The sequence below is a fragment of the Apodemus sylvaticus genome, chromosome X (genome assembly GCF_947179515.1).
Source record: "Apodemus sylvaticus chromosome X, mApoSyl1.1, whole genome shotgun sequence".
Classification (NCBI taxonomy): Eukaryota; Metazoa; Chordata; class Mammalia; order Rodentia; family Muridae; genus Apodemus; species Apodemus sylvaticus.
In genome coordinates this window covers 133,797,636-133,815,577 of record NC_067495.1, presented here as the reverse complement: position 1 = coordinate 133,815,577, position 17,942 = coordinate 133,797,636, and the positions used below count along the sequence as shown (strand labels likewise).

The 17,942-nt window shown below is 43.8% G+C and overlaps 2 protein-coding genes across 5 annotated transcripts in view; one reads left to right on the top strand and one right to left on the bottom strand.

The window, feature by feature from the left end:
- Positions 1-3,427, bottom strand: part of Slc9a6 (solute carrier family 9 member A6) — a 59,133-nt gene extending 55,706 nt beyond the window's left edge. For both annotated transcript variants that reach the window (XM_052171814.1, XM_052171813.1), the window contains exon 1: positions 3,094-3,427. In XM_052171814.1, coding sequence (XP_052027774.1) covers positions 3,094-3,421 — 328 coding nt within the window. In that variant the 5' untranslated portion in view covers positions 3,422-3,427. The remainder of the gene's footprint in view (positions 1-3,093) is intronic.
- Positions 3,428-15,095: 11,668 nt separating this feature from the next.
- Mmgt1 (membrane magnesium transporter 1) overlaps positions 15,096-17,942 on the top strand; it is a 56,850-nt gene continuing 54,003 nt past the window's right edge. The window contains exons 1-2 of one of the 3 annotated variants that reach the window (XM_052170853.1): positions 15,096-15,398; positions 17,733-17,785. In XM_052170853.1, coding sequence (XP_052026813.1) covers positions 15,320-15,398; positions 17,733-17,785 — 132 coding nt within the window. In that variant the 5' untranslated portion in view covers positions 15,096-15,319. The remainder of the gene's footprint in view (positions 15,399-17,732; positions 17,786-17,942) is intronic. The other 2 variants (XM_052170854.1, XM_052170856.1) reach the window with 2 other exon arrangements.

The following is a 17,942-nucleotide window of genomic DNA, read 5'->3' as shown; positions in this document are numbered from 1 at the left end:
CTTGTTGACCATTTGAAATATGTCGCCCAAATCCCATTTGGCCTGGAGCTGGATTTGGGAGTGAGGAACCCGATTGTTCCCTAGCCTGCCTTCATTTCTCATGAGAAAGTGGGACCGTCTGTGGAATGCCAAGCCAATCCCAGGGTTAACTCCCAGACTAACACTCTTGCATCTCAATGGTTTTCAAGGGCTATGATTGTTCCCTCACAGAATATTACTACCAAGGCACTATTTATTCATCCTCGTTGTAGAAGTGTTAGAAAAGGTCATCAACAATCCTGGGTTTTCCTACTTCAGACACCAGACAGCAAAGAACAAACATTTTCAGGGTTGTCCAAAGTCCCTATTTGATTTAAAAAAAAAAAAAAAAACATACCTTTTGTGTCTTGTAAGACTAAGTAAGGAAAAAGTCTTTTCTGATCTGGGAGCATACAGCTACAACAACAACAAGAACAGCTATCATTTACTGAGCATTTACTCTGGAGTCAAGGACTAGGCTGAAAGCAATTTTCTCAATTTATTCCCAATACATTGATAAGAGTAAAAGTTGAGTGGGACTTGCTAAGATAACACATAGTTGTTGGCACAGTGGAACAGAAATCTGGGGCTGACTCTCAAGGGGTTTGCAGCTTCAGGCCCCAGTCTTTTTTTTTTTTTTTTTTTTTTTTTTTGCATGGTCCAAGGGTTGAGAATGGTCTTTATGTATCTTTTTATATTATTTTTTTTTTTATTTTTTTGGGTTTTTTTTTTGAGACAGGGTTTCTCTGTCTAGTCCTGGCTGTTCTGGAACTCACTCTGTAGATCAGGCTGGCCTCAAACTCAGAAATCCACCTGGCTCTGCCTCCCAAGTGCTGGGATTAAAGGTGTGTACCACCACCGCCTTGCCCCATGTTTCTTCTTAAAAGCCTAAAGATATAAAATTTAAATGCATTTGTACTTTGTGTGGATGTATGTTTTACTCACGTATATGTTGGTGCACCATGTGTGTGTACTGCCCACAATCCAGAAATGGGCAACGGAATCCCTGGAACTGGAGTTATAGATGGCTCTGAGCCACTATGTTGGGGCTGGGAACTCAACTAAGGTCCTGTGGAAGAGTAGCCAGTGCTCTTACCCACTGACCCTTCTCTCCACATGCTGGTTTCTTACATTTTTTTAAGCTTGAAAAAAAAAAAAAGAAAAAACAGAATAAAATGCACAATCCATGACCCTTACAATCAACAGTCTTTATTATCTAGCCCTTTAAAACTGCCAATCCCTGCTCTGAAGCCTTGTACCACCAACTACCATGTCAAACCATTTCTCTCAATAGGAAAGACATTATCTGTGATCAATTCCTTATTTTAACAAAAGAAGGCTCATTTTGCATTTAACCAAAGTTCAAACGCCATTATATGCTTTTTATGGTTTGTCTTTACTTCTTAAAGTAAAAGGACTACATGTCTATAGTTCCTGTACATAATATATAATAATAAACTAACCAGTATATGTTTGCTGAAGATAGTGAACAAGTCACATACAGTGGAACATAGCAAAGTGAGATAAAATATATAGCTTGTATGACCAATTAGCCTTAAGGGGCACTACAAATTAAATGCCATTTTTTACATTCTTGCAAACAGGGACAGTCCCCATGCTTAGAATTTATTACCTTACAAATGGAAAAGAAGCCTGAGTCCATGCATTTTCTTAAGGAACACAACTAACTTTTATTGCTACCCTTGATATGCATGCACAGTCTAGAAGTCTGAATTTCCTGGAAGTGGGTGGGTGGGGGCTCATGGGAAAATGCCTTTTAGTTCCAAGCCTTCGGATACCCATGTTCAAGTCTCAGAAACAAACCTCAACAGGCTCAGTAATTCAAGACTGTACCAAATGAAGATAATCGTCACACATGCACTGCACAGACAGGATTGTCTGTCTACCCTCATCTCTTCAGCCATACCCTCTTAGCAGATGTGAGACTGTCAGCAAGTTCTTCTTTTCCAGCCACAAGACTAGAGAAATGGCTCAAAAGGCCCATGGGTGTTTTGGTTTGGGTTTTTTTTTTTTTTTTTTTTTTTTTTTTTTTGCTTCCTCTCCTCTGTCTCCTTCTCTCCCCCCTTCCGTGGTGTGTGTATCATCTGTCCTTCCCCCAAAACACACACACACACACACACACACACAGAGAGAGAGAGAGAGAGAGAGAGAGAGAAATAACCTCAAAAGAAAGCACAGTGAGACTGAAGAACCAAAATCATTTACACAGCAACTGATCAATAACCTCATGCCAAAACCAAGTCCCCCCTATGCATATCCATGAAGGTTCTTAATTACCACTTGGCTGGCCAGTTCTCATCATAAGATAGGTAACATGCTGCTGGAAGAACCACAACTCTTACTAGTCCTCACTTTCAAAAGCTTGAATCCAAAGGGTCAACCCTAAGGCATTCCGGGTATTGGGTATTACAGGTATAGTATAATAAATTAGGACGATATTTAAAATGCCCTAAGCTTTCTGTAGCCTACTTCAGGTTTTTAGTTTGTGTGGGTTCCACAGGAGTAAGGTTATCATTTGCACCTAGAAAGGAGGCATAGCAAAAGCTGGGCAATAAGTAAAGGTCGACTCTGTTTCCAAATGAATGCCAGATGCTGGCTGGCAGTACAGCTACTACTGCAGCTTCAACGAACCTTAAACAAACTGACACCCCAGAGACATAGATTGCAAAGATGTCTTCCCTGCCCCCAGTCCCATCCCATCCACCGCACCCGACTCCCTTTCCCATCCTCTACACCCACCCGTCCTGGTCCCCAGCTTGGAAGACCGAGAAGGGGCAGCAGGGAGCAGAGAAAAAGGGGGTGGGGTCGGAGGCGAAAACAGCCAGGAGAGCCAGAGAAAATGGGGAGGCGAGGCTGAGAACGAGATAGGAAAAATGGGGGGCGTAGCAGAAATAGAGGGGGATGAGACAGAGAAACGGAGGACGATTTAAGGCGAGGCGGAAAATGGAATGAGAAGGGGAACAGAATGTAGGCCGAGCAGGACCAGGACAGGAGGCGAAGCAATGGGCACGCAGAGAAAGGGACAGCTAAGGGACTGGGGTCCGAGACACTTGCCATAAATCATAGCAAGGCCGGTTTCGTGCAGGAAGCGGGCCCGGCGGTGCTTGAAGAGCCAGATCGTCAGAATGGTGAGGGTGAGCAGCAGGATGAAGATGAGCAGGTTGGCGCTGTCCTGCCGATGGCTCTCCTCCGCCTGCTTCTCGGACACGATCTCCTCGTCCATGGCTCTGGCCGCTACCCCAGAGCCGTCCAGAGCCCCGGCCCAGCCAAAGAAGCTCACTGCGAAGAGCAACCAGAGGGGCCGCATAAGCGGACGCGCCTGGGGCCCGCAGACACCACGGCGAACGGGCGCCAGCCGCCAGCCGCGCCGAGCCACAGCCATGTCTTTCCCCCCCACCCCCTGCCCCCCGCCCCTTTCCTCACCCGCAAGCCGCCCCTGGTCCGACCACTCCCCGTGGGCTCACGGGAAAGGGGCGGGGCTGGAGTCGAGCCGGCGGTGCAGGCACCGCCCAGCCGGGCCTCCACTCTTAAAGTGCCCGCCGCAGCTACCTCCCGCGTGTCCCTATTCTTTGGCTGTTCTGCCCACCTACAGGAATGCCTGGAGCTCGAGTTCAGTCCCAAAGTGAAAACTCATCGAATCTAATCTAACACATTGTTTTCCGCTGAAGAAACATAGGCCAATGTAATCAGACGCAAGTTGCGCGCTCACCACTTGGATTCAATTCTGACAGCTGGGAACGGGACAGAAATCGATCTTCATAACCCATCTGGATATCGTCCCCCAGTGTCTCTTAACTGGCATAAGAAGTTGTCCCCATGGGAGTGGCCTCAATCTCCAGCTCTGTAATTTAAATCGGGATCCCTTTATTCTGCCCTTATTGGGGCAGTATACAGTAACACTGCAAGAGTTTATAAAAGAACTCACACAAAGGCATGGATCATGTATGTATCTGTATAACTGGGTTTTTTAAATATCAATGCTTAATATATGTTATTCACCATCAGGAATGAATACATAAGTTCATCAAACTTGCAAAGAATAGGCAAGTTTGTGCTCAGATTTACCTTTCCTCAGAAACATTGTGCTACCTTGGGGAAGAAATCTTTCTTTGCTGGTACAGGTTTTTTTCCCTCCCCTGTTATCTTTTGTATTATTGTCACTTTAAGGCAAATGTCACCAGTTCTTTCCAATTTGACTCCCTACCTGTCATTTGCCTTCCCCTGAAGAGGAATTTCTGCATATCCCTCTAGACCTCACAAATCAAGATTTTCACAGCCCACTTCCATAGCTGAGCTGTACTTGGGAACTTTTAAAAAGTCTTGCAGGTTCACTCCTTGGGCTTCTTTTTATCTAGACTTTCATTTCTACATGAATAAGCTACACATCTCAAGCCCTGGCCTGCCACCGTCCCTTAAGGCCTCTATCTGTTGGGTGTTGAGTATATCCTCTAAATTAGTTTATCTTTTCCTCTCTGAATATACATCCTTCCTTAAAGCCTTCATGACATCAGTGGTACTATTATCTACCCCAACCCTGCTTTTGGTATATAACATCCCGAAACCTTTTCATCTCAGTGCCGCATCACCCAACAACGCCCACAAACCTCCCTGGTCTGCCTAAGCTCTGTGAGGATAGCGAACTTTCAGGGAAACCCAAACAACTTTAGAATGGTTGTTCTATGTGACTGGGCAGGAACTGTTTCCCAACAATCACGGTCCATTCCTTCCTATTCGTAGCAGGGGCTGTGTGTCTTCCCAAGAAGACCACGGCCACCTGCCTCCTTTCCCGTGCCTACTGTCTACCTGTACTTCCCTGTTCACACAGGGCTGGGCATATTACTTAGTGTTTCCCAGTGTGCTCTCTTCAGATCCATCTGGATGCCCCTTCTCCACCACCACCTCCACCTCCACCACCTCAGAACACTTCAAAGTGCTGACCTCCTTTGGGCATAGCCACTCATGCCAAGGCTATTTTGCTTCTGCACAAAAACACCTTCTGATGAGGGTCTGGATCTTAAGAACAAAGTCCCAGGTGTGTTTTCTGGACCACAGTGAACAAATCCCTTCCAGCCCCAGACCCCCACCAGTTTCCATGGCTCTAACAACTTAATACTTGGCACCAACAGTCTCTTGATAGTTGTTAATATTCCAGCAGGAATCTACACAGCAATAACTCCACCAGACAGTCAAACCCATGGCCCGAGGCTCCCCTCAGAATGTCCCCTGTCAAACACACACTGTTCCCACTTCTCATTCCCAGCTGCATATCTCTCGGTTGCTGCCAGCCTGGGTCAGTGCGCTTTCTGCAGCGCCTATCCCTCAGCTGCTGCTCGCAGGGTCCCTTACCCGCTCCATTTACTTGCTTTGAAGCATTTTCAAGTGGGGGCAGTTCGTTTCATCACAACCTTATTGTCCTATATGCACACATGTGTGCATGCACACGCGTTTGCACAAGTGTGCATGCACATACCCACCATGAATCATGTAGCCTGAAGGAGCTGACGCTTTGCTTCCTCCTCATTGTTCAAAGCCATTACTCCCACACCCTTCGTGGGAAGCCCTGTCACCTTCTCTTTTCCTTATTTTCGACACCTAACCACTTCCTGGTCACTCCTACACATTGAGAGTACTTGAGAGTCTGGTTCCTAGGCTTTCTCTCTTCCTCTCAGCCCTGTCACCACCCTTAAGAGACTTTAGTAATCAGATAAATGACTCTGAATTCTAGCCTTGCTTCTGTTTTCACTGGGAAACTCAAAGCATTCTGGGAAAATTGGCCCTCCAATTTATTCAATATCACATTCATGTCTTCCCACCCACCCGCATGCTTCATGTCAAAGGTGTTTCCTCCTTTCAGAACCACAGTCCTCAATCTCGCTTAACCCATGTTTTCCTTTGTGCCTCTTACAGAAGCAGCTCTAACCATCATCCACCTACCCCCCACCATGTTCCATGACCCCTTTTCTGTCCCCTACTACTCTGTCAACATGTTCAGGAGGTATCTTCTGATAAGCAGCCCTTCCTTCAAGCTTTCTTACTGCTATTGGACTGCTTGGTCTCTTGCTTGAAAGACAAGCTTTTCAAGCGAATTTCTATCTTTTCTGTGATCACATCCCCTAGTATGGGTATTATCAAAAATCAGACTCTGGACAAAGCGCTAAAGGAAACCTATCATCTCTTTTAAAAAAAAAAAAAAAACCTGAAACAAAAAGACAGTTTTGACATTTTAAATAATAATAATAATAATAACCGAAAAGGGTCCTTTGTGATGGGACAGTCACCTCACGTGAACTCAAGCTTTCAGTATCCAGCCAAGGTAGAGCGTTGGGGAAAGTGGTGCCATTTGTCTGCCCACCTTTATGGCTGTTTTTTGCAAGGGCATAGTTGGGTAATTCTGAAAGAAGCCTTGGGGCCTGCAAAGCCTAAGGTATTTATGTGACCCTTTCTTGGAAGAGTGCGACCTCTGCCTTAGTCCCTGTCACTCACTCCCCAGCCTCCTATGAGACAGCACTTTTTGAAGTTCCACTCTGCTTTTCTATATTCACCCTTGCTCCAGATCCTCCAGTGCTCCCCATTCAGTTCTGGACCCTCAACATGGAGCACAATGCTGGGAGCACCGTGACATATTTACCTCAGATATTCTGAAACACAAATACTATCTATAGCTTATAGTTCTGTAAATGGTTCAAATGCCTCTCCTGTATGTTTATCTGTGCTTCTCCTGCTTGGATAGGCCTACAACCCCGTCCTCCCAAAATTAACTTCTACTTGGTTGACAAAACTTGAACTGAAAGTCACTGAACTCCAAGGATGCCCTCAGACTCAGTTGGAGGCTCCTGTTCCTAAGGACACTGACCTCCCTGGGCAAATCTCTATCCTACCTCTCTCAACACATTATCATATTCATTTTCTAAGATCAGGAACACCTTCAAGGCAGAAATTAGATATTACTTTATCCTTTACCAACAGCACCTAGTAAAAAACTTAGCCAAAGTAAGTACTCCGGGGAAGGCAAGATGACTCAGTGGGTAAAGATATATGCTGATAAACCTGACTCACGCGGTGGAAGAACAGAACTGACTCCTGCAAGTTGTCATGTAGCATCTACACATGCACACACACACACACACACACACAAACACCACACACACACACGTACAAAAGAAAATGCAAAAAAGTATTCAATAATATATACCATATCACTGCACCAATAAATGTCCTTTGAATTTCATTGAGTGCAAAAGAAATCTCCAGTGCAAGTGGCATTCAATTTCCATGGGAACATAGACTCAGTTCAAGGATAAACCGAAAGAGGACTTTGCAGTGCCAGGTACATAGTAAGTACTCAGTAAATACTTGCTAACTGAAAAACACAGATAAGTTTAGTCTAGTGTTCAGCACAATCTTTAGTTCACTGGAAGTGCCTGATAAACAGTTAACTAACTCATGTGCTGGGAGAAAGGTAGGAAAGTTTGTTTGAGGTCACATTAAGGAAGATCTACAATGTAAGTAAAATGTTTAACTCCTTCATGTTCCCATTCAAAATTCTCCCCAATTTGGGTTTGGTAGCAGAAAGGGGAATAATTGTCATGCAGAGAGATGAGTATTGGGGGCGCCAATCAGGAGTTTAGAAAAGCAGTTTCTCATGGCTAACACACACCTGTGATTCCAGCACATAGAAGGCTGAAGTAGGTAGGAGCAACATGATTTTGAGGCCAGCCTGGGTTGCACAGTGAGATTCTGTGCCTTCTATATATTAGTTACTTTTCTGTCATCATGACAAAACACCATTTAAGAAAGAGAGAGAGCTTGTTTTGGCTTATAGTTCGAGAGATAACAGCCCAACGTGGTGGTGAGGCATAGCAGCCAGTGGCAGGCGTGACAGCCTGAGCAGGGGCCAGGAGCTCACATCTTCAAAGGCAGACAAAAAGTGAAGAGAGCATATTGGGAGTATGGTGAGACTATATAATCTCAAGACCTACGCCCAATGACATTCTTTTCCCACCAAGGCTGAACCACCTAAACCACTCCAAACAGCACCACCAACTTGGAACCAAGTCTTCAAATATCCAAGTCCGTGGAGGAACAGTTTTCATTCAGAGAACCATATTCTCTTACCAAAAAATGAATAAATAAAGCATAGAAAATTAAACAGAAGTACTATTACATGTAATAGGATCTTACTTTATTGAGTATGATAGGAATGAAAGAATAAATGTGGCAAACTGATACAAAATCCAATGTAGATGGCTAAGGATGCAGCTCAGTGGGAAAGCACTTGATCAACATGTGCAAGGCCCTGGGTTTGGCCCCTAGCACTGCTAAAAAGAAAAAAAGGACACTAAAAAAGGACTCCCAGGTTCGAACCCACATAACCTATTAGCAGTAATAGTAGGAAGTCATAAGGCTGGACTTGGCTATGGACAGGGTGGATGAAAGAAACTTGTGGGAATTCAGGCATGGTGACATTTGACTATAATCTGAGCATTCAGAGAGCTGGGACAGAAGAACTCTAATGAGTCTGAAGCTACTCTGAGTTACAGGACAAGTGCCAGACCAGCCGGGGATAAATGACAATAAGACCCTGTCCCAAAACTACAAAGGAGCCTGGTGGTAAATGCACATGCAGACGTTGTAGGAGACAGAAGTATAGCATGACACTTCACGAGTGACTTCAGAGCCAGCAAGAGAGTTGGGAGCAGTATGCTCAGTATTGAAGCTGTGGGATATCCTGACTTTTCCCAAGAAGAGAGTGCATCATGAGCTCAGTCCTGAGGCAACAAAAAAGTAAATGCCTACATTCCAACAGAGCACAGAGAGGTCACAGCTACTTACTTGGAGCCAGCATAAACACAAAAAAAGATTTCACACAATTGATTTCCTCATGGCACCTTCCCAATGTGCTGTGGGGAAAAGCAAGTAAGGTTTTCTTTTTCAGATTTAAAAAATGGTTTATTTATTTATTTATTTTATGTATGTGAGTACACTGTAGCTGTCTTCAGACACACCAGAAGAGGACTTCAGATCCCATTACAGATGGTTGTGAGCCACTGTGTGGTTGCTGGGATTTGAACTCAGGACCTCTGGAAGAGCAGTCACTGCTCTTAACCACTGAGCCATCTCTCTAGGACCCCCACCTTTTATTTTTAAGAACTAAAAATGACCACAAGAAGAACAATTAAAATAATCAATGGGTCAGCACTCAAGAGACAGAAGCAGGCAGATCTAGGCCAGACAGAGCTATACACTAAGATGCTGTCTCAAAAACCAAAACCAAAACAACAATGAACAAACAAATGGTTGGTGGTGTCTTACACCTCAGGAGGCAGAGGCAGATGGATTTCTGTGAGTTTCAGGCCAGTCTGGTCTATAGAGTGAGTTCCAGGACAGCCAAGGCTACACAGAAAAACATCATGTCATGAAAAACAAACAAAACAAAAAATCAAATGGAAGAATCAACTAATGTTTTAGGAAAAATTAATAGAATAGGGAATCTCTTTACTTTCGGAAAAATAGTAGGATCAATAAAAATAACAGGGGCAGGCTGGGCGGTGGTGGCGCAGGCCTTTAATCCCAGCACTTGGGAGGCAGAGGCAGGTGGATTTCTGAGTTTGAGGCCAGCCTGGTCTACAGAGTGAGTTCCAGGGCAGCCAGGGCTACACAGAGAAACCCTGTCTCGAAAAACCAAAAGAAAAATAAAACCAAAAAAAGTAATAATAACAGGGGCTAGGAAGATGGCTCAGTGGGTTAAACACTTGCTGAACAAGCAAAAGAATCTGAGTTTGGATCCCCAGGACACGCATACCAGATTTGATAGCACACATCTGTAATCCCAGTATTCCTGAAGAAAGATGAGAGGCAGGGATAGAAGACTCCCTGTAAGCTCATAGGTTAACTAGTGTGACATACCCATACACATGAACACACACACAGAGTGGGGAGGGAGAGGGAGAGATTAAAATAATAATGGGGATTTAGAGATGGCTAAGAAACATAATCATGAGGATGTGAGTACGAGACCCAGAACTCACATAAAGATGGAAGGAAAGACCCAACTCCATGAACTTGTGCTCTGATCACCCTATCTGGGTCATAGCATAGATGCACCACCCTCCCCCAACATCATACATACACAATAACAGTAAAGGAACAATAAAAAATATCTGAGGGCTGAAGATACAGCTTTGTAGCTAAGAGCATGTGTAGCAGGAATGGTGGGGTGGCCTCTGTGTAAACGCTGCCCCCCAGCCCCCCCCTCCAGCCACAAAAGCAGCTCCTGCAGGAAAGCCTGATTGAAGACTGCCTGAGAGACCAAGGATTGCTGGTGCAGACAATACCAGCCAATCAAGAACTACTGTTTAGAAGAGATGCTTTCTTGGGATCACTGGGGGCACTGGGGGGGGGGGGCGGGTATTATAGGAGCTAGCAGCAGTACTTAGATGAACGAGCTGTTTTGTTTCTCACCTGCTCCCAGAGTTGGAGGCAGAGTCTGAGTCTGAGTGGCTGACACAACACCAACTCGCCCCCAACCCCCACGGGCAGGTAGGGTGGGGCAGAGAGCTGTCCAGGGCACAGACAACTTTCATGTACTGCTCTGCCCAAGAAGCAGAGTTCAATTTCCAGAACCCACATCAGGCAGCTAGCTCACAACCCACTGTAAGTCCCTCTCTAAGGGGTGAGTGACTCTGCACATCTGGCCTCTGTAGGTACCTATATTCATGTGCACAATCCCCATCCACAGATACACTCACAGCATACACACACACACATACACACACACACACACACACACACACACACTTTTTTAAAAATATTTTTAGACAATAGTCAACATTTAGCGAGTGCTTACAACAATGTGTGAGATTACTCAAACGCCTCAAAGGCATCTTGTCACCTCAAGTTACAGGTGAGGAAATGGAAGAACAGAGGACATGAGTAACTCCTAATTATCAAATGGACAGAAGGAAAATCTAGCATCCAAACCTTACGCCAGTCCAAAGTACATTATCTAGAAAACTACTGTCATAGTAGTTTTCCAGCAAAGAATTTCCAAAGCTATGAAACATGTAAACGCAATCATATTAAGACTGGATTCTCCAAAAGCCTAGGTGCTCTTCCGATTTTTTGAGATACATGTTTTGGTGTGTCGCCTTTGAATTTCTTCCAAGTACTCACTATGGCTGTGAGAAGAAAAGAAATGGCTGCAGTGTCAATTTTGAAAAGGTTAGCTTCTTATGGAGAGCTTCAAACCAGAGACCTGGAAACTGGGAGCGAGCGACCCACCTCGGCCTCCAGAAGCTGTTCCTAAAGAGGCCTGGACTCTGTCTGAGAAGAGGATGCATCTGCCTAGCTAACGAGGAAAATGTGTCCAAGGGATTCTGCTTTGTCCTGATTTGCTGGTGTTTAAAAAAAAAAGTGTGAATGCTTTTCTGGCAGATTACTTAATGTGTCTTCAGGGAACCTGGACAAGCACTTTGTGCATGATGGATGTGTCAGGTAAAGCCTGTATGAATCTAGGGAAGATCTGCTTGTCTGAATGATTCAGTTTCTGCTCTTTTATTGATCTGGTTCCTTACCTGAGAAAGACCTATGCAATTCCCTGTTTGCTGGTAAGTCTGTGGAGGGAGGAGGGGGAAGGGAGGAGGAAGGAGGGAGGAGGGAGGAGGGGGAAGGGAGGAAGGGAAGACAGACTAGTTTGCCTAGTAATCAATAGAGTTCTAGAATTTGTTACCCAGAGATATATTTCTTAATAAAGGGGAAACTATACAAGATTGAAATGTGTCTGAGTGACATACAAAGATAATTTAAGAATTTGGCTGGTACAAAACAGAGGTCCATTGCTAGGACACTTTCTCTAGTCAACAGATTAATCTGGGAAACATTTCTCTATAAATACCATAGCTAATATTATTCCCACATCTGTATCATTAATCCATGGCACATGTGGAGAATGTTTTATTTTTTTCAGGGACAGTTAGTTAATGTTCTTTTGTGGTCACATAGGAATTTAAATACTGTGTCCCAGGAAGTCAGAGTTTTGTTCTAAGTACTCAGGTGCTCTTGGTATTTGCATCTTGTACTCTAGGACTAACCCCAAACTGCTGAACCATGTTGGAATACTTTCTAGTTACCTGTTTGAATGATCCATTACTCAATAACTATGAACACCTTGGTCTCCCTTCAAGTTGAAATCTATAGATAATTGAAATGTCATGCCACATGTATGCATGGTGGTGCATACATATCTGTAGTCCTATAGTTTCTGGAGAGGGTAAGATAGAAGGGCCATTTGTGACCAAGTGTTTGAAGCCAGCTTGGATACAGGGACAAGACCCTGTTTCCAAGCAAACCCCACGAACTCGATTTAACAGTTTGTGACTAGAAAATGTAAACCTAGGCGAGTTTTCTGGTATTTGATACATTGATAAAGGTCAAAAAGTGTGCTGATGCATGAAAGAGAGTGAGATACAGAGATGCAAATGTATCTTAAGTGAATAGAGAAAGCAAAACTGCTTTTCTAGAACTGAGTCACTTCTCTGAAGCCTAGGAAAATGCATTGATGGCTTATACAAATACCAGTGAGTATATTTCTCCATAAGTGCCCTTCTCTGTCTCTGTCTCTCTGTCTGTCTGTCTGTCTCTCTTTCTCTCTCTCTCAGAAGTGACCCAGAACTCAGAGACTTTCAGAAAACTCTTAGCTGTTCATGGTGTTGCATGCCAAGTGCCCAGCATTGGGTGGGAGGATAAAGCACAAAAATTTCAATTATGATTCTGAGGCCTGCAGAGACTACAGAGTGAGAATCAGTCTCTTTCTCTTCTCCTCTCCTCCCCTCTGCACCCGCCACCTCTCTCCCTCTCAAAACCTTCTAATCTTTCCTTAATCATCTTCTGTTTTCAGATAACTTGTTATTAGAGCATGAGGAAAAGTTATTAGATCAAGTGGAAAGTTTTATTTGCATTTCAATATGACCATTATCTAAGCTAAAAGAAAATTTTGATGCGTTTTATTTATTTTTTATTTGATATTTTCTTTATTTATATTCAAATGTTATCCCTGTTCCCGTTTTCCCTTTCTCCTTTTCCCACCCCGTCAAACCCTATCCCATCCCCCCATCTTCCTGCTTCTATGAGGGTGCTCCCCCACCCACCTACCCACTCCCGCCTCCCCACCCTAGCATCCCCCTACACTAGGGCATCCTTGAGCCTTCCCAGGATCAAGAGCTTCTCCTTTCATTGAGAATCCTCTGCTATATATGCGTCTGGAGCCACGGGTCCCTCCATGTGCACTCTGTGGTTAGTGGTTTAGTCCTTGGGAGCTCGGGGGGGGGGGGGGTCAGGTTAGTTGATATTGTTGTTCTTCCTACAGGATTGCAAACCCCTCAGTCCTTCCTTCCCCTAAGTCCTCCATCGGGGTCCCAGTGCTCAGTCTGATGATTTTTAAAACTATGTTTTCTATATTGCAACATCTCAAGCATTTTCCTGCCAACTAAATAGTGATTAGCTTGCTTGTTCTGATTGTGAAGTTCATTGTTAGTTCTCCTTTTGTAAGGAATACATGATACTGCAATTGATATTGATCAAGCACTGTGTAGAGAAGGCCCAGAGAACAGTAACAACTATGACTTAACATGATGGGATCCAGTTTTTCCAATTTGAAGAAACCTAAGTATATCAAAAGACGACAGGGATTTTAAAAATCCTACTCAAAAACTAGATGGAATCTCTGTAAAGATCTTTTCAGTGATCAAATCATTCTTTTTTCTTTGCCATCATTTATTCATCCTTCATTCAACATGTTTGTATTCAACGTCTGCTGTTTGACAATGTTCTATAGAGAAAAAGCTATCTTCTTGCAGCTCCCATTCCAGAGTGGGAAGAGAGGCAGCAAGCAATATTAACCAACAAACACAGTAAATAAATAAATAAATAAATAAATAAATAAATAAATAACATAGTTTAGAAGATGATATAAAATCAGAACAGAATAAGGAAATCACCAGTGGGAATGCTCCAAATTTAAAAGGCATAGTAAGGACCAGCAGTACCAACCAAGTACTGGTGAGTCAACGGATTCAGATCACAGTTCTTTGGAGAGCAATGGGAAAGAACGGTAGTCATGATTTACATTTCCTTAGTGATATGCAGTTTACAAGGCTGTGCCACTCAGCCAGGGGCACTGAAGTAACTTATATAGATTTGAGGGTGTGAGTTACATTTGTCCATAAAAATGCCATGTCCACAGGGTCTACTCACACACAAATTAATATCCAGCAGTTGTTATCTAGGAATGCTGATCTAGAGCTAAGGAGTATTTGAGGTAAAGTCGTTGATTTGGGATCACTGTAATAACTAAGCTGGTCTGAAGTGAAAACGAACTAATGTGCTTGTCAGCAGAGAGTAGGGCGTAAAGATATCAAGGAAACACCTCACTTCTGAATGCCTACATTTTCGGAGATGAAGATAAAAATGGAGAAAGGTTACCTATGTATGCCGATCAGACTATGCTTTAAACATCCATTTATTCTCTTATTTCTTCCTTAATACATGCTTTCTTCATGTCAAAGCCGTACTGCTGTGCTACACTCTCTTTTGTGTGGATCTTGCTCATAGTAAAGCAGAAAGGTAAGAAGCTGAACTAACTCTCTAAGAGTCCCAAGCATGCCAAGGGATCAGGACTCCAACACCCCCCCCCCCCAAGTTATTACTCTCTACTTCCTCAAGTTAATGCCCTTGCAACCTGCGTCAGTGCCAGTTTTCTGAGGCCAGAGGCATAGGAAAGACTTATTGAAAGGAAAGGACTCAGTTGGAAGGAAAACCAAATCAACTAACCAATTAACAAATACCAAGTACTGGGCTTCTGAATTCTACACCTACAGCCTTTTACCAATGCCACCAGCCCCACCTTCTTCTCCTCCCTGGCCTTTCCGTAAGTCCCGCCCCTTCTCCAAATCCGGCGCTTATTTGCTGGCACCGTACCTCATCTCCCTATTGGTCTTGCTTGGCCTGTTTCTTCACGCCCCCAACTTAGCTCCGCCCTTCTCAGGGAAGCAACACTGCGCAGGCGCGGAGGAGGCCTCAGACCCTTTTTCCGCGTCGCTTTCTCCTTCCCAGCATTCCTTTTTCCGCGTTCTCATGGCTCTCTGGGTCTGGCAGCAACCAGCACTTCGCGCCTAGGGCTTTGGTGACGTCATGTTTCTGCGCCGAGTGGACGCCCGCCGGTGAAAGAAGAAATACCTCTACCGCCCTTCGTCTCCTTTTGTTGGGCTGCCGCTCCTTCTGAATCATGGCGCCATCGCTGTGGAAGGGGCTTGTAGGTGTCGGGCTCTTTGCCCTAGCCCACGCTGCCTTTTCAGCTGCGCAGCGTAAGTGCCTGAGGGACGGGGACTGCTCGCATGAGGTACACCGGGGGCTGTGTGGGGGCGCTCCCCTAAGGGAGTTGGACCCAGTGCCGGAGAGCCGTTTTGAGACAATTTAGGTTGGGGTGACTAAGTAAAGCAGGTCAGGATCCTCAACGGAAGGCTGGAAGTTGGAGGGTGGGTTGTGGAACACCTAGATTTCAGGACGACTAGAAGAGGTTGCTGATGTTTGAGAAAGAATTCAGACTAGGAATCTGTCCCAGAACTAAAGACAGGAGATGTCAGATGCAGCATAAGGCGGCTCAGAAAAAGTGTGGAATTGAGAACTTTGAGTGCATGTGGCATCGTGACAGCTAGCTAGATAGCATCCCAGGCACTCTGCTGTCCAGGCAGAGACTGAGAAGTTAAGTTACCGATTGCCTCAGGGAGGCACTGTGACACGGGGAAAGAGCAGTGGAGTGGTTTAAAAGGTTGGTTGTTAAATTTTGCTTAACTGTTAAATCTGTGTGACCTTGGGCAAATTATAACGGTGCTGTATGGTGGGGTTTGGGGGGGGAGTTGTTTGTTTTCTCATATCAATAATTGAAGTTGCTTCTGATTTTAGGTGCTAGAGGTTCCTTGATTCCATAAGGGAATTCTTAGACTAGTGGAAAAACTAGTGGGCCAACAAATAATTGCAGTAAGATGATATGGCTATGCGAAAGGGGTGTGTATGTGTATGTATAAATGTTCATGGGGAATAGTAATTTGGTGGGACCCTGGGAGATTGCTTTAGAGCCTTACTGCTCCTGGTGCGGTCAATAGAGCAGCACTGTGGACATCACCTGGGAGCTTGTTACTGTCTATTCAGGCTCCACCTCAGAACTATTGAGTCGGAATATTCGTTTTAATAAGTCCCTGGGTGATTTATATGCACACTAGTTTGTGAAGCATTGTCCTGGAGGAGATTAGGATACACTGGAGTACTGGTTATTTTCGAAGTAAGCTTTGGCTCTGTTACAGAGTCACTCAGACTTGCTTGTACTCCAACAGCCTCCTTTCTCCAATGAAGAAATGCCTAACTGAAGATAGTGTTAAAGAGCCAGAGTAAACTTCATTCAAATGAGAAAGCTAGCTAGAAGTGTGTCATTAAAAGGTTAGTCCAGACAGTATTTGATAATTGGATTGCTTTTGCTTTTTTCCCTGTCCTTATAGGCTCTGTAAATTCAAATATACTCTGCCTGAATGCATACTTTTTAAACCAGAGTCAACACATTCACACAAAACAATTTGGACGTTTTAAGTCTCGAGTACATTATGAAGTAGGACTTGTTCTATTTAATCTAGAAGTAGATTTCCTACTTCATCTAGAATAATTGTCCTACTTGATGTAGAATTAAGATTTTGGGTTTTTAAATTTTTCAAGTGATAGGAATGCCTTGTGGAGCTCTGCACTGCTCATGCTGGCAAAAGACTGCCATTTACCTTTGACACTGGTTGTGTCCTGGGAAATTGTGGCAGCAGATAGCATTGTATGGTGTTGGAGCATGCTTGTCTCTGCCATAGTGACCTTTGATATAGCAAGGCATTGATCATGCACTAAATAAACCCTCTTTACCTTTCACGTTCCAATTTGCCACAGAGGAAACTCAGCCAGTACAACCTTTGTGTAGCTCTTTGAGACTAAGAAAACTCGGTTCACTTTCACATTGTAACATTCTGCAATGAAAATAAGTGCTGGGGCTGCTGAGGATGTCTTGAGTGAGGGACAGTAAATTATAGTAAACAGAAAAGCTGGTGCTATGTTTGACTTGGGGTTACCAGTGTCTAAATCCTGATCGCACCCTTCAATCCCTTGCTGCCTCCCGAAGTGAAGGCAGCAGCAGAATTAAGCAGTAGCAAGGATAGAAAATGAAGTCCTGGAACTTCACTTACACCACTGCACTGAAGAGCAATATTTTCATACCAGTTGTTACTACGAAGTGGCAGGGTCATTCAGTATTGAAAATGTTTGTAGTCCTATTGATTGTTAAATAGTTATGACTTCTTTGACCACTTAGTGAAAGAAACAATTTCAAAATTTCTAGAGTTTCTATAGTAATGAAGAAATTATACTAAGTTCTTTCAGTTTCATGTTTGCCATCTGTCACTCCCTTGCTTAAGGTGATAAAACAGGCCATGACAAGCATAAACTAATTCATAAAGATAAGGCTAACTACATTAGAAGAGGTTTTTGAGGAATCTGGGATCATTACTTTATGTAGTGTATAAGTCAGCCACTTCTTTGGTCTATTGATTTTCTTGCATTTTAAGAAAGGAAAACGGACTATTATTTCCTAATGGTGTGCTTCTGCTTTATAGATCGTTCTTACATGCGACTAACAGAAAAGGAAGATGAATCACTACCAATTGATGTAAGTTGGTCGTTTATATTCCATTAAGTACACCCATAGAATCAGTCACTTTGCTTATGGCAAATTTTATTTTGTTTTATTTTTATTTTATCATTTTCAAGCATGATATGGCTTTTGTTACCTGCTTCTTTTTTTTTTTTTAAATTAGGGTCTCAGT